This window comes from Dermochelys coriacea, chromosome 1 (assembly GCF_009764565.3).
Source record: "Dermochelys coriacea isolate rDerCor1 chromosome 1, rDerCor1.pri.v4, whole genome shotgun sequence".
NCBI classification, from domain to species: Eukaryota; Metazoa; Chordata; order Testudines; family Dermochelyidae; genus Dermochelys; species Dermochelys coriacea.
In genome coordinates, this window is record NC_050068.2 from 186,302,235 (window position 1) to 186,327,890 (window position 25,656).

The 25,656-nt window shown below is 50.3% G+C and overlaps 1 protein-coding gene across 1 annotated transcript in view; it reads right to left on the reverse strand.

Moving 5' to 3' along the window:
• The window catches only part of PTGFRN (prostaglandin F2 receptor inhibitor), a 108,128-nt gene extending 85,980 nt beyond the window's left edge, over nucleotides 1–22,148 (reverse strand). The window contains exon 1 of the mRNA XM_038387060.2: nucleotides 21,965–22,148. Coding sequence (XP_038242988.1) covers nucleotides 21,965–21,998 — 34 coding nt within the window. The 5' untranslated portion in view covers nucleotides 21,999–22,148. The remainder of the gene's footprint in view (nucleotides 1–21,964) is intronic.
• Nucleotides 22,149–25,656: the final 3,508 nt, after the last annotated feature.

Consider the following 25,656-nt stretch of genomic DNA (forward strand, 5'->3'; position numbering starts at 1 on the left):
TGGAGTTTGAGGCAAGTCGCCTAGTTTCTGCAGCAGGCTGGAAACTCTGCAGCACATTCAAGTAAATACGATTTTTTTAAAACTGAATTAAACAAGAAATGCACAATACTAGCAGTGTAGCACTCTCTGTTACTTTGACACTAAGGTCCATTTCTTTTATGCTGACCCCAAATATTCATTGTGGCATAGGGATATAGCACTAAAAATACAACTCTTGCCTTGGAGAAACGCTAGAGGTTTTGACATCTGGGTTGGGGACATTCGTGGTTTTTTGGTGCCTAGGAGGCAGAAGATGATTTTGCAATGGGGAGGGAGATGCATCATCTCTTTCCACCCTCCATTCCTCATGTTATGGGTAGAGTTAGAGCAGACAGGAAGGAACCTTGAACACCTCAGTCCATCCCAGCAGTTCTCATTAGTAAAGGGCTATCTCAGTGACCCACCCCTCAATACCAGTCACTGTATTCAACCACAGTGCATAAGTGTGTTAGCTGGATATATTGCAATTCTAATGATCAGCAGTGATCTAGTGAGTGTTGGGATTTAAATGGTCGTTGTTAAGCTTCAGAGTTAACACCCAAAGAAGAAGAAGAAACAGGACACTTCTCTCTAAACGATTTAGGGTTGTCTGAAAATCCAGGAAGAATGCCAGATTGATTCAAGTTTCCTACATATTTGGCAGATATTCTTTGCCCACATATGGGCCAGGAACATTTTTAAAACAAGAGTTTAGATTCTGCTGAACAATTCCCTTTTAGACTAAGACAGATGCCATAGCTAGAGGATACACTGGTTATCATGAAAGGTAACGTGTCAGTACAAACTACTGAACAGGCCAGTAAGAACAGGCATACGTCCTATGTCACAAACACTGAACCCCAGCTGATGACAACTCCTTCTGCAGCATTCAGTCCAAAGCATGCAGAACGTATGGGAAAGCATTATGGCTCCAACCTATTCAAAGATTCCCTGTGGCCACATCGTATCAAGAAAAAAAAAAAAAAAAAAAGGCACAATGCTATATCCCTGTAGTTTGAGCCAAGGATGGAATGTACACTGAATCAGCTTTAGGCCCATTACTTTGCTGACTGATCTTTTTAGAATGGCAAGGTTAGCAGGAGCTATCTTGTCTGAGAATTAAGACCCTGCCAGCCAAGGCAGCTGCATTCTCCAGTGGATGGTCCCAAGTAGGGTTGCCGACAGGCTCTTATTACAAGGGATGTAACTCATTTTTTCATTTCTAAACAACAAGATCGGGAAATCCTGAGTGCTGCAAAAAGCAGGAAGAAATACCCCTGACGAATGTAGGTAGTACTGCTTATCATTATTATTATTGATCATAATAAATAAAATAATATTTTTAAGGCTTATAATTTGGCCAAACTGGGGCATTTTTCAGCAAAGGCAAAAGGCACATTCCTGACACAAAGGTAACTTCTGGGCCAAATTTCAAGCCTTTGCTCCAAAGCATGAAGGTACATTACTTCTCAGCTTAGAAACTGTAAAGATTCTTTTTAATATGAGCAAAATAATCTGGTCAGAAAAACTATTTTTGCTGAAACTTTCAAAAAACAAAAACAAAAAACAAAAAACAAAAAAAAACATGATTCAGCCTGATGCAGACACCCAGCATGGAAAATTTCAGCCTGAATGGTTAAAGTTTGGCAATGTTATAAGTAAACTTGGAAAGATTCAATTTTTTTATCAATAAAATCAATTTCTCTGTACACAGCCAAACCAAAAAGAATCTTTCCATCTATAATCAGTGAAAATACAGATAAGCTATTACAGTTTGACTTGAGGATATTTACTTTTTATATTTTGACATGTGACATTGATCATTTGTGTTTTAATAGTTATAAAGCTTAAACTTTTTGAATCTCAACATTTACTATCATTAAAGATTGTCTGAACCTCCCTTTCATAATTTCCTACAACTATGAAAATTTAAATTGATAGAAAGTTGAAGAAATGCTTGAAGTGTAGATATTAGCCGTCAAAATTATGAAAAACTGAAAAATCAAATTCTGCCAAGCTTCATTATAAACAATTAAAACATAGAATCATAGGGATAGAAGAGACCACAAGGGTCATCTAGACCAGTGGCTCTCAACCTTTCCAGACTACTGTATTTCTGATTTGTCTTCACCTCACTTAAAAACTAAACTTGCTTACAAAATCAAACAAAAATAAAAAAGTGTCACAGCACACGGTTACTGAAAGAATCGTGCACTCTCTCATTTTTACCATATAATTATAAAATAAATGAATTGGAATATAAATAATCTACTTATATTTCAGTGTACAGTACATAGAGCAGTATAAACCAGTCATTGTCTGTATGAAATTTTAGTTTGTACTGACTTGGTTAATGCTTTTTATGTAGCCTGTTGTAAAACTAAGCAAATATCTAGATGATTTGATGTATCCCCTCCTGGAAGAACTCTCTGTACCCCTGGTTGAGAACCACTGATCTAGTCTAATCCCCTTCCAAGATGCAGCAATTGTGTCCAAACCATCCAAGAGAGAGGGCTATCCAGCCTCCTTTTGAAAACCTCCAGCAAAGGAGCTTCCACAACCTCTGGAGGCAAACTGTTCCAAACATAGTCTTATACTGGAAAGTGTTAGGCAACCTCAAGTATAGGCATTGCTAACTGCTCTGCGTATCAACAGCTGTGTAGTTTGTCCCTTTGATATTCAATCTAAGTAGTTCCTCACTGCTTTTCCTCATACTTAACTTCACTAGTCAATTAATTCCAAAAACCATCTTTAGATCCATTTTAAAAGTAGATTACAATATTGGTCAAAAGAAAAGGAGTACTTGTGGCACCTTCAGTCTTCTACTTTAGTAGTTATTTTTGTTAGTAGCTCAGTTAATTCTTCAGTTCTTTTAGAAGACCCACATAAATATCATCAAGTCCAGTGAAATTTTGACTTGTTTCATCACTTCTTGATACTTCTCTCACAGTATTTCACCTTCACTACCTGAAATTAAGAAACTCCCCGGTAGTTATTTTCTCATCATCCTCTTTGGTAAAGCATGATGCAGTCTCCTTTGTGACACGGCAAGGCCAGATGGCTATAGAAAAGTAGTCTTATTGGGATCCGGGAAGTGGGCGGGCGAAGTCTGTCCACTGCTAAAGGATCCCCCCCAGCCTAAAAGGGGGATCCACAGGACCTAGATACCCAAAAAATTCCGGGGGACAACTAATGAAATCAGGGACCGTCGGGAGCTCCTCCCAAAGCACTCTGCAAGCGTTAGGATCGGTCGGATCCGGGGAAAATAGGCTTGCGTAGAAGGCTCTTGCCCTCTCGCACATCTCCACCGGATCCGTGAGGGGGGTGCCATCTTCTGCCAGTGGGCAGATGATATGTTTCTTAGCCCCCCTCTTTTTTTCCAGGGCGTAGAAGAAGCGGGAGCCGCAATCCATCTCCCGAAGGAGACGGATGCGGGATCGAACAAAGGCACCCCGGGCCTAATGGTCCTCGAGGGTCCGGAGCTCCTCCCACTTCTTCCGGCACGCTCCGCAGAGGGGTGGATCCTCGGGGCTGGCGGCCAGACGCCTCTCCAGCTCTAAGACCTCCCATTCCAACTGCTCTATCGCCGCATCCCTCCGTCGGCTGGCGCCCCGGGTGTAGTCACGGCAGAAGAGCCGGGCGTGCACCTTCCCTAAGTCCCACCACCGCCGCGCCGAGGGAAAGGCACGCCGCTGCCCTCGCCAGGCCAACCAGAACTCCCGGAAGGACGCCACGAAGCCCGCATCCTCCAGCAAGCTGTTGTTAAAATGCCAATAAGCCGGTCCCGGCCTCTCCGCGCAGAGGGAGGCTGTCACGGTGGCTATATGATGGTCAGAAAATGGGGCTGGCCGGATGCTGGAGGAGTGGGCTCGTGAAAGATGAAAGCGTGATAAATAAATGCGGTCCAACCGGGAGTGGCGCGACCGATGGGCCTCCACCCGGTCTCCCCGGTCATAGTCCAGGAGGTCTCCGACTCTTGTGACCTCTGCCAGGACCAACCTCTGGCGCACCGAGCGGGACTCCGCCACCTGCAAACGGAGCTGGGGGTTGTGTAGCAGGGGCTCCGCGAGGAGATCTGCCCCCTCGGTGGCTGCCACGGACCTGCTCGTTGTAAAGAGTTTCCAGGTCCGGAGGAGGTCCTGGTAGAAGACCGGCAGCCCGGAGAGGTCTCGCGGAAGACCTCTCGGATGGAGATAAAGGAGCTGTCGGTCGTATCGGAGCCCTCGGAAGCGGCACAGGAAGGCGTGCGCCAGTATGCTCCACGCCGGACTACCTGCACCATAAAGGAGCCTCTGCAGGGTCTGGAGGCGGAAGACATGGACCTGAGTAAGCAGACATTTGAGGCCCTGCCCTCCCTCCTCCACAGGAAGATGGAGAACCCCTGCAGGGACCCAGTGCAGTCCTGACCAAAAGAACTCCGGAATCGATGTCCGCAGGTTGGTCAGGAAAGCCGGGGCTGGGACCAGGGTGTTGAGCCGGTACCAAAGCATGGACAGGATTAGTTGATTAAGCACTAACGCTCTCCCTCGAAGGGAGAGGCACTGGAGTAGTCCTGTCCATTTCCGGAGCCGCTCTATCACCCCGCCCTCTAAATTCTGCCAGTTCTCCGGCGGAGAGGGATGCGTGGCAGAAAGGTAAACGCCCAGATAGAGCAGTGGACCTGTGCTCCACCGGATGGCTTGAAGCGCGGGTGGGCGGGGGCTCGCCTGCCGCCAGTCCCCTACCACCAAGCCAGAGCTCTTGACCCAGTTGACCCGCGCAGAGGAGGCTGCTGAATAGATGGCCTGGCAAGCCTCCACTCGCACCAAGTCGCCCGGGTCCTGGACCATGAGAAGCACGTCCTCAGCGTACGCCGACAGGACCAGCCGCAGCTCCGGCTCCCTCAGCACCAACCCTGTCAACCTCCTTCGGAGGAGACAGAGGAAGGGCTCGATCGCCAGAGCGTAGAGCTGGCCTGAGAGGGGGCACCCCTGCCGTACTCCTCGCCCGAAGTTGACCGGTTCGGACAGGGTCCAGTTGAGTCTCACCAGACACTCTGCGGAAGCGTACAGCACCCGGAGAAAATTCACAAACCTGGATCCGAAGCCAAATGCCTGCAGAGTGCTCAGGAGATACCCGTGATCCATCCTGTCGAACGCCTTCTCTTGATCTAAGGACAGGAGGGCGAACGACAGACCATCCCTACACCCAAGTTCCAATAGGTCCCGGACCAGATATAGGTTGTCGAAGATACTGCGGCCTGGGACGGTGTAGGTCTGGTCTGGTCGGACCACGTCCGCCAGCACGGACCCTAGCCTCAGGGAGATGGCTTTTGCCACGATTTTGTAGTCCGTGCTGAGGAGCGAGACGGGACGCCAATTTCGTAAATCGCGGAGGTCCCCCTTCTTCGGCAATAAGGCCAGCATGGCTCGCCTGCACAAAAGAGGGAGGACCCCGCTCTGCAAAGACTCGGCCCAGACGGTGACTAGGTCTGGGCCCAGGATGTCCCAGAACACGCGGTAGAACTCCACGGTCAGCCCGTCCATGCCGGGAGATTTATTGGTGGGCATGCGACGGAGGGCTTCCGAGAACTCGGCCAGAGTGAGGGGCAGCTCTAGCCGGTCTCGGTCGCCCACGCTGACCGTCGGGAGCTCCTCCCACAGCACTCTGCAAGCGTTAGGATCGGTCGGCTCCGGGGAGAAAAGGCTTGCGTAGAAGGCTCTCGCCCTCTCGCACATCTCCACCGGATCCGTGAGGGGGATGCCATCTTCTGCCAGTAGGCAGATGATATGTTTCTTAGCCCCCCTCTTTTTTTCCAGGGCGTAGAAGAAGCGGGAGCCGCAATCCATCTCCCGAAGGAGACGGATGCGGGATCGAACAAAGGCACCCCGGGCCAGATGGTCCTCGAGGCTCCGGAGCTCCTCCCGCTTCTCCCGGCACGCTCCGCAGAGGGGTGGATCCTTGGGGCTGGCGGCCAGACGCCTCTCCAGCTCTAAGACCTCCCGTTCCAACTGCTCTATCGCTGCATCCCTCCGTCGGCTGGTGCCCCGGGTGTAGTCACGGCAGAAGAGCCGGGCGCGCACCTTCCCTACGTCCCACCACCGCCGTGCCGAGGGAAAGGCACGCCGCTGCCCTCGCCAGGCCAGCCAGAACTCTCGGAAGGACGCCACGAAGCCCGCATCCTCCAGCAAGCTGTTGTTAAAATGCCAATAGGCCGGCCCCGGCCTCTCTGCGCAGAGGGAGGGTGTCACGGTGGCTATGTGATGGTCAGAAAATGGGGCCGGCCGGATGCTGGAGGAGTGGGCTCGTGAAAGATGAAAGCGTGATAAATAAATGCAGTCCAACCGGGAGTGGCGCGACCGATGGGCCTCCACCCGGACAAAGGTGAACGTGGAAGTGTCATCCGGGTGGTGGTCGCGCCAGACGTCCACCAGGGAGTGGTGTTCGACTATCTCCTGGAGGACGGCGACGGCGGCCGGGCTCTGCTCGGTTCCCGAGCGGTCCCATTCCTCAAGGGTGATGTTAAAGTCCCCTCCCAGGACCAGGCACTCCTGAGGATCCAAGGTGCCGAGGAAGGCGGATGCCTGCTGATAGAATTGCAGCCGCTCCGGGCTCGCTGCTGGGGCATAGATGTTGACGAGGTTGACTACGAGCCCCTCCATGTGGACCCGGAGGTGCAGCAGGCGACCCGGCACAGCCTCAGCGACCCCCAGCACCTCGGGCCGTAGGTCGGGGGAGAACAGGGTCGCCACTCCACCCGTATGAACTGTGAGGTGGCTAAAGTAGACCCTGTCCCCCCAATCCAGCCGCCAGCTGTCTTCGGCGGTCGGATCCGTATGGGTCTCCTGCAGGAAAACCACAGAGTACCTCCCCTCTCGAAGTAAGGAGAGCACCTGGGACCTGGGAAGACCCATCTTACAGCCACGGGTGTTCAATGTTGCGATGGTAAAGGGTGCCATGAGGAGGGCTGGGGGGGATCCTCGCCAGCAGGGATGCTCGTGGCTCCCGGCGGGCCGCGTAGCAGTCCGTGACCCACCCCGTAGGTGAGTAAGGAGTCACGGAAGTGGCGGACCCGCTGGTAGGCCGCGGCGCCCTGTCTCCTGGTCCTTTTCCCCTCCCCCATGAGGGCCCTTGCGGCCCGGAGGATTTGATTAAAGTCCCCCCATCGCTGGAGGGCAAGCTGGACTTTGTTGCGGGAGCCACGGACGTCTTCTAGGAACTCCCGCAACTCCTCTCGCAGCGCATGGGGGGCTGGGGTTATGGTCTGGTTGATTCCCGATGGGGCCCTTGGTACAGCCCCCTGGCCCAGCGAGACGGGAAGACAGGGTGCGGACCCCCGACGGGGCTCTTGATGGGCTGACCTGAATGCTGGGGCGATAGGGGGTGGCGGAGGGAGGATAGCAGCCCCTGGTGGGTCGGGACGGGCAAACACAAAGGCCATTCCCTGGGAGTCATCTGTTGGAAAGGGGAAGGAGACTGTCCCAGGGGTGGCAATAATATCTCGGGAGGTGGGCGGGAGAAGGGCAGGGGCAGGGGTAGAGGTGAGATTCTGGGTCGGGAGAGGGCTCTCACCGATGCCGGGCGCAAGCTCTCTGGTGGATTTGGCAGCCACGGCATCAGGAGGTGGACTTTCTTCTGCAGGGTCCTCTCCCGGAAAGGAGGTTGAATGCTCCTTACCAGCGAGGGATGCCCCTGGTGGCTCAGGTTCCAGCCGCGTGGCACTGGCCGTCGCCTCAACTGGCTCGGCGGCTCTCAGTGGGGTGCCCTCTGCAGCCGGGTTGATGGAGGATTCCAGGGGCTCCTCGGAGGTGGGAACAGAAGCAACGGTTAGGGGGAGGGAGTATGGGGAAAGGGGGGCTGGAATGAAGTCGCCCAGATCGAGGCCCGCTGGCATAGGATCCTCCTCCCCCTGGGTGACCGGGGTCAGACCCAGGGCCTCAATCTCCTCATATATAGAGGGGAAATTGTTTTCCGCTACCCCGGGCTTCTCCCCACCGGCACCTGACGCGACGGTTACTTCGGGGCACACTGGGGTTTCAGATGGTGCCTCGGGGGTCTTGGAGGGGAGGGACTCCCGTGGAGGGGAAATACCGCCTTCCAGTGCTGCCACGTCTTCCCCAGCCGGCTCTAGTGGATGGAACACACCCGTGAGTAGAGCGGAAGGCTCGGCATTGGTGCCCCCCCTTCCTGGTCTTCCGGGGGGCCTCCGCGTCAGATGGGAGGAGCGGAGCTCGAGCCTTCCGCTTGCCCCGCTTCCCCTGGACTAGAGCCCAGCCCTCCATGGCATCATCCGGGGGCTGGCTAGCAGGGGTTGTGTCAGGGGGCAGAGGCGATGGCTCAGGGACTCGAGGGGGTAACGGTGGGGCAGCACAAGGGAGGGAAGATTCCCCTTGGGGCGGGCCCTCTCCCATGCTTGGCGCTGTCCCTGCCGCACCCTCCTCCACAGGCCCCGCCAGATTGCAAGCAGCGGTGGCGGGGTTCTCCCGCTCGTTTGGGCATAGTGGGGGAGGTACCCCTTGGGCCCCTAGCGGGAGCAATGGTGGACTGGTAAGGAGGAGGGGCGGTTTCGGGTGCCGGGCAGCCAGGGGCGTCGGCGATGACGGGGCCGGTGTCCTGCCGGGGCTCGGGTGTCCTGGATGCCCCTTCTTCCCGGGCCAGGGGGCAGTCCCTCCGGACGTGCCCCATCGCCCGGCAGAGGTAGCACCGGGCCTCCCCCGTGGAATAATGCACCCTGTAAGGGGTCCCCTGGTAGGGGACTAGGAAGGACCCCTCCAGTGCCTCTCCGTCGCGCGCCGCTGGCGGCAGTTGAAGCTGCACTTGCCGGCGGAAGGAAAGAACGTGACGGAGGGCAGGGTCTTTGCAGCCCAACGGGAGAGGGCTGATGACAGAGATGGGCTTCCCCAAGGTAGAAAGGGCGGGTAACAGGGCGGCATTGGGGAGAAAGGGAGGGACGGAGGTCAGGACCAGGCGGACGCCCAGGTCCTCTAGTGGCTCTAAAGGGACGAACACGCCCCCCACCGCCAGGCCCTTCTCCACCGCCTCCTGGGCGGCGGCCTCCGATGCTAAGAAGAAGACGACCTTGCCATACATTTTGGAGGCCGCCACAATGGCCGTGGGCCCCACCACCCTCGCCAACGCCTCTCCACGTGGGGTGAGGCGGGCACCAGGAGGCAACGGACGCCGTGCTTCCTGGTCATGGTGGGAAAGGGGCCCCGGCCGCTATAGATGGTAGCGGAGGCGGTGGGCTGGAGAAATGACGTAGCGGCAGGCGAAGGGGCTGCCGCCACCTGGGCGTATGTTCTGGGGGCCTGGGGAGGGACACCTGCAGAGCTGGTGGAGGGAACAGCGGGGAGGGGCGCCCCAGCTGGAGATGGGACCGGGGCATCGGGGGCAGCCCCTGCCATGGAGGGCCTGGTCTTTTTAGCGGGGCCCTTCCCCTTCTTCTTCCCCTGGCCCTTCCCGCCGGCTGGGGGGACTTCCCCCAAATCTGAGGGGGTGGTAGACGTGGCAGCAGTGGAGGTCACCCCGGTGCCCGTCGCTGCTGGTGCCCCAGCGGGGGCGATGGCAGATGGTTTGGCAGCAGAGGTAGAAGCTTGGGGGGGTGACAGAGGGGCAGGCAGGGGAGGGGGAGCTCGGGCTACTGGAGAGGTCTCACCCGTCTCATCCCCCGCCATCATGAGCAAGGAGGAAAGGGGGGACACCAAAAGGAGGAGGGGAGAGGGGAAGCAGGTCGACCACTCCTCCCCGCTAGGCTGCAGGCAGGGGAGGAGGGCGCCAAAAGGGGTGGGCTGGACGGGGGGCAATCAGGGGTTAGGGGTCAGTCACCGACACAAGGTGGAAATTCCGGCTCCTCTTGGTGCACTACGGGGGGGGGGAAATTCAACAACATTGAGGGTGCAGTGAAGAGGGTTGCAACTAAAAAGGGGAATTGCACAAGCGCATGGGAGGGGGCATGGGTACACGGAGCGAGGGGCTAAGCGGTCTGGGGGTAGAACAGGGAAACCAAGGGGCTAGCTTCAGAGGCTGGGGCGGGGCAAACAAACAAAGGCTGCAGAAGGAAATGGGCGGGGCAGGCAAACAAACTGAAGCTAGTAAGGGGGGCTGGAGCAAAAGAGGAGGCAAAGCAAGTGGCAAATGGGGCAGGTAGTAAAGGGCAAAGCTGGGGGGTAGGCAGTCCAGGGGGGGCACATGTGCCCATGTGCACTTGCACAAGTCTTTTTTAGCTTGCTGCTGCTTCTGGCCCAAAGGGTGGAAATAGGGCGTGGCAAGCCAAGCAAGCAGCTGAGTCCAGAGGCAGGAGCTGAGGCAGATGGTATACAGCCAGTGGGGGTGGTGGAGGGGGCAGCGGTGGTAGTAATAGTGGTGGGGGTTGGGGGGGACACACAGATGGATCAGGGGGCAGCTCCACGCCACACCCCCGGTGTCCCTACAAACACAGTCAAACCCCCACCACAAGAGCACAGTTTGAAAATTACTCAGTCTTAGGGCCCCCTCCACGGTGGTCTGCAAAGTCTCTAGGTGCTGCCCCACTGGCAGATGATCCTCTTCTTCTCCTCCTCGGGCTTCAGCAGCTCCAGGCAGCAGACTCCACAGCAGCAGCAGCTCCAGGAACTCCAGGTGGTGATCCAGGCAGGCAGAGAGGACCCCTCTCAGGTGGTGGTGGTGGTGTCCACAACAGCAGTGGCTGGGGTCCCTCACTCCTCCTCTCTGGGGAGTGGGCTAGCAGCCCCCCCCCAGGGCTGCAGTTGCAGCAGTAGCAGCACCCAAGTGTGGGGGGTCCAGCAACCAGGTAGCAGAGAACGGGGGGTGTCTGGCTCAGCCAGGGGAGCAGCTGGAGCAGCAGGGAGAGCTTAGGGCCTAGCAGCAGCAGGAGTAGTAGCTTCCCACCTCCCTTCAAGCTAGAAGGCTATGGGAGAGCCTTGGGAGGGAGAGAGAGAGAGAGAGATTCGCTCCAGGCTAAACAAATCCCTGGCACCAGGATACGGGTTTATCTCGACCGGGTCCTGCACGAGGGCACGCCCCGCCCACCCACTACCCCAGGCCCGCCGGACCTTTTAATTGGACCCCTCCCCCGTGGACCCAACCGATCCCTTCACGCCTTCACTAGAAGCCGGCTGCACGAGATGCAGCCGGTCTGTTTTCAAACCGCGCCAAGAAAACATCTCTACAAGCTCGTGTTCCACACCCTTCACGCCCGCACCCTCGTGTCCCGCCCCGATACAAAATGGCGGGACCTCCTGCCACCTTTGGAGAGTGAAGAGCCCCGGTGGGCCAGCCTATATTCCATCTTAGTCCCAAAGCCCGCCGGGGATGTCAGTTGGCGGCTCCTTCACGGAGCCGTGAGCACGGGCGTGTACTTGGCGCGGTTCACCACAATCCCAGACACCTGCCCCTTTTGCGGCGTGAGGGATACCCTGGCACATGTCTACCTGGAGTGTGCCAGACTGCAGCCCCTATTCCGGCTCCTCACCAATATCTTATTACGTTTTTGGTTGCACTTCTCCCCTCACCTTCTCATTTATGCACTCCCTATCCGTGGCCCCACAAAGTCCCGGGATCTCCTGGTCAACCTCCTCCTGGCCCTAGCTAAAATGGCCATCTACAAAACCAGAGTGAGGAGGTTGGCCGATGGAGTCTCCTGTGACTGTGGGGCCTATTTCCGATCCTCGGTCCGTTCACGTATCCGGGCAGAGTTCCTCTGGGCGGCGTCCTCTGACTCCCTTGACGCCTTTGAGGAGCAGTGGGCTCTGTCCGGGGTTCTCTGCTCGGTGTCCCCGTCCGGTTCCCTTCTTTTGACCCTTTGACCGCACTCCTGTCCCTGTTATTTTATTAGTTGTCCCCCGGAATTTTTTGGGCATCTAGGTCCTGTGGATCCCCCTTTTAGGCTGGGGGGGACCCTTTAGCAGTGGACGGGCTTCGCCCGCCCACTTCCCGGATCCCAATAAGACCAGGATAAGTGAAATGGCAGCTGCTTCAGGTCAGTTAAGACACCTGGGGCTAATTAAGAACTTTCCAAGGGAGAATGCTAGGTTGATTGGGACACCTGAAGCCAATCAGGGGCTGGCTGAAACTAGTTAAAAGCCTCCCAGTCAGTCAGGTGGGTGTGCACCTCAGGAGCTGTAGGAAGAAGATGCGCTGTTGGAGAGGTTGAGTAGTACACACCATATCAGGCACAAGGAAGGAGGCCCTGAGGTAAGGGTGAAGTGGAGCTTGAGGAAGTGAGGGCTGCTGTGGGGGAAGTAGCCCAGGGAATTGTACGTGTCATGTTTCTAGAAGATCAGCTGCCATAGCTGATACTATTAGGGTCCCTGGGCTGGAGCCCAGAGTAGAGAGTGGGCCTGCCCCTCCCCACCTTTGCCCCCTGTTTAATCACTGAGACTGGGAGACAACAGAGACTGTACAAGGAAGGATAACTTCTCCTCACCTCCCTCGCTGGCTTATGATGGAAATGGTTCAGTAGACTGACCCTTGTCCCTAGAGAAAGAAGGGTTACATGGAGGGTCACAGTGAGCCTCTGAGGCAAGTGAAATCCACCAGGAAACGCGGGACCACAGAGGCAAGGACAGAGCTTTGTCATACTTTATAATCTCAGATTATACCCTGGGGATATTATGAACCCAATGAACCTTCTGCAAATTTCCCATTTCAAATGAAACGGAAAAGGTTATATTTGGCTTTGCTTTTTCAAATTTCCTCTTGCCACTTATACAGCCCTGTATTCCCCTCCAAAGGCAGAATTACCAATGATTTCAATGGCACTTTTCCCTGGGCAAGTGCTTTGGATAAGGTTCTTAATCACCAGTTAACTGTCAACAATTATTCTGGGGGGCAAGATGGGAGAGGTAATGTCTTCTATTGGACCAGCCTTTGCTGCTGAAAGGAATAAGCTTTCAAACTTACACAATTTGTCTTAAGCTTGAAAGCTTCTCTCTCTCTTTCACCAACAGAAGTTGGTCTAGTAAAAAAATACTACCTCACCAGCTAGTCTCTCTAATATTGTGGGACCAACTTGGTTACAACAACACTGCATAGAACAATTATTCTGTTCTATTAGCATTGCTTAGGCTGGATCTCCATCTGTTAAAGGACTTTTTTAGGGCCTTGATAAACTCCTATTCATTAATACAACCATGCTAGGATTCTTCCTCCATTTGTTTCCTTTTTATGTTCTGGAATAGAAAAGTCTTCCATGATGCTCTACAGCAGGGGTCGGCAACCTTTCAGAAGTGGTGTGCCGAGTCTTCATTTAGTCACTCTAATTTAAGGTTTTGCGTGCCAGTAATACATTTTTAGAAGGTCTCTTTCTACAAGTCTACATACAACAATAGTTTAGTTATATATTATAAATTAAATAAGGTTTTTAAAATGTTTTAGAAGCTTCATTTAAAATTAAATTAAAATGCAGAGCCCCCCCCGGACTGGTGGCCAGGACCCAGGCATTGAGAGTGCCACTGAAAATCAGCTCGCATGCCGCCTTTGGTGCACGTGCCATAGGTTGTCTACCCCTCCTCTACAGTATGTCTTAAGCAGCCTCCATGACACTGTACTGTATTTGATTCTAATTTACTAACTTCCCCCTTCAGGCTTTGTTTTTTTAAATCCCCTTCTTGAAGTTTAGTGACATTGCCCCACCTTTTAGTCAAATCTCCTTTAAGGACATTAAACTTAATTATAGCACCACAGTACTGACTCCATAGTTAAGGTTGAGAGACAATTTCCATTATAAGCCCACCTTTTGAAACCTCATCTAACTCTGAAAAAACTCTATCCTGTTTGCTTTGTCCAGCTTACTCAGACCAGAGCAGATCGTTTATATAAAAAAAAAAAATTGAAGTCCAAGTTGAATTAGATAAGCCAGTTTTGAGATACGGAACTTGTGAAATTTAGTAGTTTTTCACTTTTCAAATGTCTTAAGTTTTATCTATTAAGATTGAAAAAAGAAAGCTTTATATCCAAGGCTCTAGGTGCCCCCACATAGGATTTTCTAGATAATCTCAAAAGCATTTTGGTCTAGAAACTAATAGTTTTTTTTTCTTTTGACCTCAGTGTAATCTGAGGTGTCAGGACTTTACAGTTAGCTGGATACTTTTAGAGTTCTTCTCTGCAAATATATGAACCTGAGAAGGTGTCTGAAAACTTGGAACTTTTGGACTGAATTAACTTGTTAGTGAACACCAGTATGGTTGGAAAATTTTTATTTTTTTTTTGCTCTTCAGAGCAAAAGTTAAAATGTACACCTATCAATATCCTGACCAACTCACTTATACATAACATCCCTTTTCCCCAAACTTTTATCAGTCTCTTTTTATAAGTTTCAGAGTAGCAACCGTGTTAGTCTGTATTTCCAAAAAGAAAAGGAGGACTTGTGGCACCTTAGAGATTAACAAATTTATTTGAGCATAAGCTTTTGTGAGCTACAGTGAGCTTGTTAGTCTCTAAGGTGCCACAAGTCCTCCTTTTCTTTTTATAAGGGAGACAAGATGGATAAGCTAATAACAAGGGTGGATAGATAAGGAGTTAACATGTTGCAAGAGACCACTGAAGGTGAAGCAGTCAGTTAACACCTCTACAGTCGGAGGACAAAGGAGAGTTAGTGGGTTACAGATTGTTGTAATGAGCTATAAATCCACTGCCTTTATTAAGACCATGATTTTTGGTGTCTAGTAGAGTTATGAATTTAAGATCCTAGGCTCATTTTTTGAGGGCATTGTACAGGTTCCCTTTCATGCCGAGGACTGAGAGGTCAGATATGGAGTGATCATTTTGTGAAAAGCGTTTGCCCACAGGAAAGAGGGTGCTTTTGTCTTATTTTTCTGTGAGAGTTCATTTGAAAGTATAGTGTCTCATTTTACCCACATAGTTGTTTCTGGGGTATTTAGTGCACTGGATGAGGTACGTCACATACTGTGATAAGCATGTGTAGGACACATGGATCTTGAAAAGTGTATTGTGGGTGGTACTGATCATGGTAGCAGTAGAGACGTCTGCAGATTCTGCATCTGTTCTTGTGGCAGGGGCTGCAGCTGCTTGAGTTGGTAGGTCCTGGTCTGTGGGGAGCTTGCTTCTGATGATGAAGAGCTTGGTGAGGTTGGGGGACTATTTGAAGGCCAGAAGAGAGGGTTTGGGACTGATTTCTTACTGGATGTGGTCCCCATAGAGTCTGAGTTGTAACTGTTTAATGATACTCCGCATAGGTTCCAGGATGGGGCAGTAGGTGACAAGTAGGGGGATGCAGTGGGAGGGGATTTTATTTCTGTATAGAAGCAGCTTCTCTCAGGGTATTTGGGTGACCTGTTCCATGATGTGATCTACTTCTCCCATGGAACATCCTTTTTTGGTGAGGCGGTTTTAAGTGTGAATCCCAGATTTTCTCTTCAGAATATATTCTGTGGTATCAGAGTGCCTAGCTGTAGATCAGTGGTTCTGTACCAGGGTAGATGGTTCTCTTCCAGGGGCTAGCTACATCAACTCATCAAGATATTTGCAGTTTTACAACAAGCTACGTAAAAAGCACTAGCAAAGTCAGTACAAACTAAAATTTCAGAGCAATATAAACAACTCATTGTCATATATATGTATATACATACACACACACCACATGCTGAAATGTAAGTACAATATTCCAATTGATTTTATAATTATGGTAAAACCGAGAAAGTAAGCAATTTCTCAGTAATAGTGTGCTGTGACACTTTTGTATTTTGATGTCTGATTTTGTAAGTAAGTAGTTGAAGTGAAACTTGGAGGTACGCAACACAAAGCAGACTCCTGAAAGGGATACAAGTAGTCTGGAAAGGTTGAGAACCACTGCCGTAGATAACATTTGTTACTGTGTCTAAAGTGGTTACTAAACCTATGAAAGTAAGTGTGGTGATCCATGGGTTTCTTATATAATTATCTGCAGAGCTCCATTGTTGAAGCTAATCATGATGTTCAAGAAGTTGATTTTGGGGTATCTTTTTATAAACACTTTTCTTCAGAACTGTGTCACATGTATTGGCAAAAGGCCTTGTACTCTTGGAATGCTAATGCAGTTTAGATGACAACCTTCGCTAAACCACCCCAACCACCAAACACACTCAAGAAATACAATTTACCAAAATGAAATATTCAGCATCCATAAGCATTTTTGTCTTACAAAGTGTGCCAACAATAAACTCCATGCCTTCTCCTGTGGACCCTTCCTGGCTCTTATAAGTTTGGGTATAATTGCAACAGCCCTCTTGTTTTTTTTACTCAAAATTACTTATACATATTTTTAATCTTAACTCCATTTTAATGTAGGGGTTTTTGTCCATTTGTTTTGGTTTTGGGGAATTATTGAGCTAGAAAGTAGCGACTGTTAAGATTATGAAATACTCCATTATAAGCCTGATTCTGACCCAACGAGCTTAATATATATAAATTATTTCTGACTGGAATTTCTAATGATTGGTCTAGACAGATCAGAATAATCTGTACCCTTCCCCCAACATGTGACTTCCCACCAAAAGCACTAAAAGACTTCTCAAATATTGAAAAGACAATTAAGTTTTCCGCTTTCTAAAAATGAGTTCTTGTAACTGCATCTCTGTAAAGAGAACTTCCAAAATGTGTTTCACACAGTTGTGGTTAACAAGAACTATGGAACAGGACTATTTTATTTGATTTGGGTGGAAAATTTTTAGCGTTATTAGAGGTGAAACCTGTAACCTCTGGGAACTCTATGAATGTCTATGAACATTAAGAAGGTACTGCAGAAAATATAGCCCTTCAACAGTATCTACAGAGTTCTGAAAAGTCCATGAAATAAAATCATAGAAAAATTGACTTTTACCATTTTTAAAGGGGTTCATTTCTGTAGAGCATGGCTGAAATTTTTTTTAAATTGACCCTCACTTTTTATCCTACCTCTTGCTCAGGCAGGCTTATATACATCATCAACAGCAGGGCACTGGGCGAACCATAGCAGTAGCTGCCTGAAGACAACAGATTGCTGCTTCAAAGAGCAGCAATCAAGGGTGGCATGGGAGGGAGGGGGGGAATTCTAGAAAACAAACACCTGTGCTACCTACTTTCATGCTGAAGTTTTGAATAGGCTTCTGAGAAACATCACACCAAGGATGGGAAAGGGCTGGAGAAAAGATGAGGATAAGCTACTATTTGCCAGCCTGTCGGGGGTGGGAGGGCATAAGCAGATATGGGAGAAAGCAGCACTCCCCTCTGCCCCGGTGAAAGTCAACCTGGAGTACAGAGGAAGAAACATCTTACAACCCTATTGGGGCAGAGTGTGGAAGGGGTATGAAGAACAGCTGTGCCTCCCATCTCTTCCTTCCACCCCTGCTTCCCTAACTCCACCCTCCAAGAGCATAAATCAGACTGACAAGATTATGTGGAAAATAGTTCCCCTTCCTAAAGATGACAAAAGACTGGGCTGGATACTCCCCTCCCGGTGGGACTTCCATCCACCTCTGGGGGGAAAAGGAAAGGAACTGGACTGATGTCTCCCACCCCTCCAAACAACAGTGATGAAACAGCCCTTTTTCCCCCCTCTCTTACTCCAAGTAGTAGAAGAAAAGGCCTGCCAACAGAAGTATACCAGTGATGTGGAGGAGGATTAGGGAGCTCAGTGCTGGTTTCACTGTACTGTGTTTGGTAAGCTTCCCCCTGTACCCCTCTTACCTCTACCATCCCATCCCCTAGAACCTCAAGATTTTACCATTTTCTGTTTTTTTCTAATGCTATCCGTAGTGTAACTGCAGCTGCTGAAAATGACTAGAAAAGGCTTGAGGTTGACAATAATAATATACAGGCAACTAACTATTGGAAGCCTTTTACTGCCAAATTTGAATTAAACCTTGATTCAAAAATTATTAATTGTTGTAGCACATGAGAAACCAAACAATTTCAGATGAGTCATAACAAATAACCCGAGAGGTTCATACTCAGAAGATTTCTGGCAGGGATCTGTAATGCTGGACAGATCTCTGGAATTACAGAGGATAGAAGCTGTTGCAAGGGCTTCTGTGCCAATGAAGAACATTGTACATTTGGAGGCAGAGCAGATGTGCCAGTAATGGAACCTGACTATTGTCTCCATCTGCTTCTCCCAAGTTCCTTCTCACACAAATAAGAGCAAGCTTTGTTTTTTTTAAATTAAGTTTAAATACTTATGATACTTTTAAATAATTAGGAAGAAAAAGAGGGCAGTTATGTAGGTTGCCGATTAAATACACGCCATATGCCAGCAATAATAAAATAATCACTAGATCATTATTTTTTAAAACCAGAGTCCTATCCTGGATGTTTTGTTGAGTGATTTTCATACTGACCAAACATGTTTGCTTGACAGCCCTGCAGATTGAAGACATTGGCAACAGCAGAGCAAGTTTCCTCTCCCACTGTCCCAGAGAGACCTAAGCCAGGAGAGAGGAGAGTTCAGATCTCACAGCCTCTCTGCTGAGACTGGCACTAATAGGCCCCTCCATGGCAGCTGTGATGGTGGTTGTTTTCATTAAATAGCTATTGGCTCTGCTAAGAATATAAGAGTTATTCCTAATCTGACAAACAAGTGCTTCAGCCACACACATCTTCAGCTGCACTACACCAGTGTGCACAGTACAAAACCCTACGAAGGGCACATGAGCAGTGAACAACTTTTCTAAACTCCAAAATCCTTTCCCCATCCCACTTACACAAAAACTCTCACAGAACAAACTGAATGTCAGAAAAACAGTTTTTAAAAGACAGTTGGTTGGCACAGTGGAAAGATTTTGTTACTTGGATTTGTTACACATTTAACTGCTTGAAAAATGCACAACTGGTTAACGAAAGCAGACTCTGTTCATCCCAGTATGAAGAGAAGTACTTCCCCAAGTGAAGCCCAGCTTCCCTCTGCTCTAAGTTACCTTAGCTCTGAGCAGTTTATACCAGAAAAAAACCAAGCCTAAACACTTATACCTTCTCACCAGGCAATGTTGGCAGGCTCAGGAGCTTCTGGGTAACAGCAGCGTTTGTATCTTTAATAGAATAATCCCCATCATAAGGGAAAAAATCAACAAGCAGCTATAATCACCCAGAGTACTCAAGCAAATCATGCTATGAACACAGCCTTCTAGTCTGCTGGCTGGCCATTAGGTCACACTTTAAAGCAAAGGTGGGCAAACTCTGACTTGGGGGACCATCCTGCCCAGCCCAAGCTCCTGGCCATGGAGGCTAGCCCCCGGCCCCTCCCCTGCTGTCCCCCCTGCCCCACAGCCGCACGGGCAGTGCTCTGGGCAGTGGGGCTGTGCGCTCATGCAGGGCAGCGCACCTGGCTCCAGCAGGGTGGCATGGCTCCCGACATGCTGCTCTGAGCTGCATGGTAAGGGGCCCAGGCCCGGGGCAGTTGGATGGGGCAGAGGTTCAGGGGGGAGACTATGGGGGGTTCTGGGGGGGCAGTCAGGGGACCAGAAGCAGGGGGGTTGCATGGGTGGGGGGTTCTGAGGGGAGCAGTCAGGGGGTGGATGGGGGCAGGGGCCAGGCTGTTTGGGGACACACAGCCTTCCCTACCCAGCCCTCCATACAGTTTCGCAGCCCGATGTGGCCCTTGGGCCAAAAAGTTCGCCCACCCCTGCTTTACGGAGATTGTTTCATTCATGTTTTATCTCCTCCTACAAGAGTAGCACTACGCTTCGAAAGCCTTTGGGGCTTATCTTAAACTAAGATTTAGTTCCTAAAGCACCATGTAAATTCAGTGTTACACTCGGATTTATTTATTTATTTATTTTTGGTAATAAATTTTCTAGATTCCATCTAGAAAAATGCCTACACAAAGAGATAGGGAATCCCTATGAGACCTGGAAACAATAGCCTGCTGAGAAGCCCAGCCGACACCTCAGCTGCTTATAAGGCAGAGCGTACTCTGTCTGCAGCCTCAGGAAGACAAAACTAAGAGCTTACATTCAGGAGGTTAACTCAGCAGCCATGAAGGCTAGAAAATTTGTTTTGTTTAAATGAAAGGTTAAATTCTGTAAAAGTTGATGCCTTAACACCCATCTGCTACTAGCAATTAATGAAATAGACTATTCAAGCCCTACCTATAACAACAATGCAGCAACACCTCTAGTACTGCTATCCAGTTAAATAGATATAATGCAGCATCATTTAAATACTGTGTGTAATTCCGTTCTTACTTGAGCAATCTTTGGTCTCTACTTAAATATACCCCTACTCCAATACTATTGTCAGTTGCAAAACACATATTTAATACATCTGCAGAAAAATACTTTTAGATGGTATGATCTTCAAGGCAGGAATCATCTTCATTTTTGCCCACTGTCAGTGATAGACTGTCAAAAAATAAACAGCGCTACAAAATGAAAAGTTAACGAACTACCCAGGGAGCTCATATGTTGTTACAGGTGAACACAGGAACATAACATTTGATGTATCAGACAAAATCATTGGACTATCAAGTCCAGCATTCTGGCTCTGGTAGTAGCCAATATCCAGTATTTCAGAGGAAGCTTGAAACAGTCCTATAATGCATCTTGCCAACGGCGCTTGTACACGAGAAAAATCTCTTCCTGACTCTGAAGTATAAGATTTCGTTACCCTTATCTTGAACAGATAATATCAATTCTACTAGGCTGTAGAAAAGTAAAGTATTACTAGAATGTCAACATTATCCCACTTCCTTATAAATTCAGTTACACTCTATATCCCTGACCTCCTATGAAAATGAATTCCACAGGCTGACTGTCCACCGCATGAAGTAGTATTTCAGTCTCTTTTTAAAGAAGAGGAAAAAGCAGTATTTTGCCTGTCTCAGTTATTTTATTGAAGCTGTAAGAGTCATAGGGAGCATTTTATCTAGTCTTTAAAATGCCAATACAGCTAGAGATTACTGACCCCAATTAACTGCTCTGGGGTTATTTGCTCACACACACCTTATTTGACAATTAAAAAGGTGTCATTAAATCTACAGAGAAAACACGGCACAACATTTAGAGACCAGGGCACAAGCACAGATTACACCTCCTGTCTTGTCTAGCACTGTTACCCAGACCTAGCATCGCTACTCAGGAGATTTATACGTTAATAGGTAATTACAGATGTGCCAAGAGTTAATCAGTTTGGTACTTTCAGAATGGTAGTTAACAAGGCTAAAATTAGTGCCCGAGCGCCTTTGAATGCCAGGGTGGGAGCTTGATTCCCTCCTGAGCTATGCCCGCCCTTTCTACTGTTACTTTGCCTGGTTCCAGTAGAAGGATTCTGCATTTCTGTTGGCCTAGCTGTCATAGCAAAGCGGAGTAAAAACAACTGCTGGAGACATTGCCATGGCAGAGTCAATAACCAAACAATGAGAGAAAGGAACCTGGCAGAGGTTATGGAGGGCTGAATCACAGCAATGTGCACAGGGCATGGACGCACGGAAACAGCAGCTTTGCTTTGAACTACAACACCGAGACTCATAAGAGACTGGGAAGTTCAGTGGCTTCCTAACCCCCACTCCTTCCAAGAAGCACAGACGCCCCTTTTGGGAAGCGGGGTAAAGGGTTACAGGCCAAGCCGTGCCAAGCTCCCGAGCCCAAAGGGCGGGGCTCAAGGTGAGCGTCCCTCAGGCCCTGCCCCCATGCAAGGCGGGAGAGGAAGCCCGGCGCGCTCGCAGCAACACGAATCCACGGGGGGGGGGGGATTAACTTCTCCGGGCTGTGCGCTTTTCTGGGAAAGGGAGGGGGTCAGCTCCAGCTGCAGAGCAAATCCAGGGGAAGTGCCTCGGCGCTGCCAACGTGCTGCCTCGCACCGCTGAGCCCTGGGCGGAGGGGGACGCTCCGCGCGGGCATCGCCGCCCCGCAGAGGGCGCCTCGCCTGAAGCCCCCCCCCCTGGCTGGGGCACCTCCGCCCCCGCAGCTACACGGCGGCGGCGGGGGGGGGGGGATGCAATATCCCCATGGGGACCCAGCGCTCCCGCCCCACTGCCCGCTCCCCCCGCGCAGGGGCTCACCCAGCAGCAGCAGGAGAAGGGGCGCGCTCCCCATGCTGGCCGGGCTGAAGATGCTGCTCAGCGCCGGGGAGCTGCTGGAGCCCGCCGCCGACCCGAGAGCGCCGCGCACCAGCCGCTCGCTGGCTGGGAGCCGCGCGGCGCAGCCAACCACAGAGACAAACTTCGCCCGCCCCCGCTCCCCCTCCCGCAGGTAGCGGGGGGAGGCGCCGGAGCCCGGCCCCCGCCCCCTTAAAGGGGAGGAGAGAGCCGGCCCCCGGCCCGCCCCGGAGCCCCTGCTCGCAACAGATCCCCGCCCACCGCGGAGGGGCTGCCCCGGTCCGGCAGAGGAGAGTCCCCGCCCCCCGGGGTAACCTCTGGCCGGGGCTGCCTGCTCACATGAGGGGAAGGGAAATCCTGCTCCATTGAGAGATTCCTCCCCACATTCCCGGGCGTCATGGGGGAGCTCCCATGTAAGGGAGACGGATCCCTTGGTCCTCGATATGGGGTAAGTGGTGTACCCTGGTCAGTGGGAGGTGCTCGTCCTCCTGCCCTACACACACACACACACACTTCCCTGATCTCAAAGAAGTTTCCCTCCTCCTCCTCCTCCTCCACACACACACACTTCCCTGATCTCAAAGAAGTTTCCCTCCTCCTCCTCCTCCTCCACACACACACACTTCCCTGATCTCAAAGAAGTTTCCCTCCTCCTCCACAACACACACACACACACTTCCCTGATCTCAAAGTTTCCCTCCTCCTCCACACACACACACACACACACACTTCCCTGATCTCAAAGAAGTTTCCCTCCTCCTCCACACACACACACACACACACACTTCCCTGATCTCAAAGAAGTTTCCCTCCTCCTCCTCACACACACACACACACACACACACACTTCCCTGATCTCAAAGAAGTTTCCCTCCTCCTCCTCCTCCTCCTCACACACACACACACACACACTTCCCTGATCTCAAAGAAGTTTCCCTCCTCCTCCTCCTCCACACACACACACACACACACACACACACACTTCCCTGATCTCAAAGAAGTTTCCCTCCTCCTCCTCCTCCTCCTCACACACACACACACATACACACACACACTTCCCTGATCTCAAAGAAGTTTCCCTCCTCCTCCTCCTCCTCCACACACACACACTTCCCTGATCTCAAAGAAGTTTCCCTCCTCCTCCACACACACACACACACACTTCCCTGATCTCAAAGTTTCCCTCCTCCTCCACACACACACACACACACACACACACACACTTCCCTGATCTCAAAGAAGTTTCCCTCCTCCTCCACACACACACACACACACACACACACACACACACACTTCCCTGATCTCAAAGAAGTTTCCCTCCTCCTCCTCCTCCTCACACACACACACACTTCCCTGATCTCAAAGAAGTTTCCCTCCTCCTCCTCCTCCACACACACACACTTCCCTGACCTCAAAGAAGTTTCCCTCCTCCTCCACACACACACACACACTTCCCGAGTGACACCCCCTCGTTGCAGAGGGGTCCCTGTCCTCCCTCCTCTCACCAAACATGTCCACTTCTGAAACAGTTCGTTCCTCCGTTCCATACTATTTGAGCCACAGAAGGGTCACCCATGACAGACCCTCAGCTCCCTGTGACAGGTATCAGGAATCTGCCCCCGCAGGACAGGACTTCACCACGTGTTTGGGGGTTATTCCCCAACACCATACACCAGCAATTTTCAAACTGTAGGTCAGGATCCAAAGTAGGCCATGACCCTGTTTTAATGGGGGCGCCGGGGCTGGCGTTAGTCTTGCCAAAACCTGAGCCACACTGAACCTGAAGCCTGCAGGCTTTAGCCTGGGTAGCGGGGCTTAGGTTACAGGCCCCCTGCCTGGGGCTGAAGTCCTAGGACTTTGCCCCCCCCCCCGCCTGGGGCAGTGGGGCGCGGGCAGGCTCAGGCTTCAGTTTCCCCTTCGGGGATCGTGTACTCATTTTTGTTGTCAGAAGGGGGTTGCAGTGCAATGAAGTTTGAGAACCCCTGCCATACACTAAGCATCTCCTCATGAGCTTCTACGGTCTTTTGGGAGTTCAATCAGTACCTTGACGGTTCCCTGCAGATTCAGTGACAGGCTTCTGCACAGTCTAGTGCTATCTCTGCCATCTCTCTCCCTTTTCCCTGGGTTAGTTAAATTTTTTAAAATTTTGGTTTGGTTTGTTTGTAATAGAAAGCCTTTGATCATTTCGGATTATTGAGGAAATATTTCTTGGATTCTAGTATTTTGGACACTATCTTCTGTTTCAGTTCTTCTGCCACATTACAAGTCGTTTCTCATCTCTCTTCCAATTATGTTTTATGCCTCCTGATCCCCACCTGGGTTACTGATTATCAATTGTTTGGTAAAAGGAGCCTGCCTGAGGTTTGCAAGTTTGACTGTGCAAGGATCTTCAGCAGTCTAGCTTGTTGGGTTTGTTTTTTTCTTCCCAGTGCTTTGTACAATCAGTTGGTGTTTTAGGTTTTGAGTATTCTTTGGTTTGGTGCCAGAGGGTTTGCTTCTCTGCTCAGGACATTAGTATTGTTGAGACCCGGGTGTGATTATAGGAATGGATTTTGTTTTAGTTTCGTTTAGTTTTTAATCCTCTAGTGCTTTGCAGTGGAAGGAGCGTTTGCTGTCTTGGCCGATATGGATTCTTCTTGTAAATTGATTAGGAAGGTGAATTATGATGTTTCTGCCCTGCCACCAGTATACCTTGGGTTCCTCTGCACATGTAGAATTTGTTTGCAGAACTGTACGTGTCCAATTTCTGTTGGGTTTTTAGTCCCATTTAGTGAATTTGGTTGGCAAAGTTGGGCTCCAGACTTTGCTTCTGGGTAAGAGAATTTTTCAGTTCAATTGAACAATGGTTTGTTGACATGACAAACTAACCCAGTGCTTCTAAAGTGTGAATAAGACAGAAGCCACAAACATCAGTCTGAAGAAGGGCTATCCAGGATGGGACTTCACAGTATGTTTAAGATATTATCCCATGTTCATCTGTCATTACTGCCTACTCCTGATTAGCTCTGCTATAGCTTTCCTTTCTCTCGGGGTTATGCTGTTTTTCCCCCCTAATCAATTACTTTAATCTGATGATTTGCAGACTCCTGTACTTTGGAAAACAGACTAGAAAATCTCTCTCTACCTCCACTGTCCTCTGTCACATTTAACAGTCGTTCCTCTCTCAAGCATAGGTCCAGCAAGTACTTACCCATGTGTTTAACTTTACTTGAATGTGCAGTCCCACTGATTTCAATTAGATTAGCCATGTACATAAAATTATGCTCATGTGTGCCAGTATTTGCAGGATCAGGATCTCAGTTTTCACTGTGCTTTGTGTCTCTGTTTCCATCTCTTGCTGATGAACACTGATTCATAGCCTAAATTCTACTGTTGAATAGTTTTAGCAGTAGTTTTATCAGAGTTGTGGTTTCATTATGTCATAGGAGGCCTGAATAGCTTTTCCATGTGATGCTTTAATAGCCAGTTTGAAACTTCCAAAGGCATTTATTATAAGGCCCAGATGCAAAGGCCCAATTCAGAATTGCCCTATCGCTTGTGTAGTCATTTACACCAGTGCACAGGAAGTGAAAAACACTGCCATTCTGATTTGTTAGTACATTGCATTCATTTTGCACAGGTATAAATGACTGCACAAGGTGAAAGACATTGAAAAT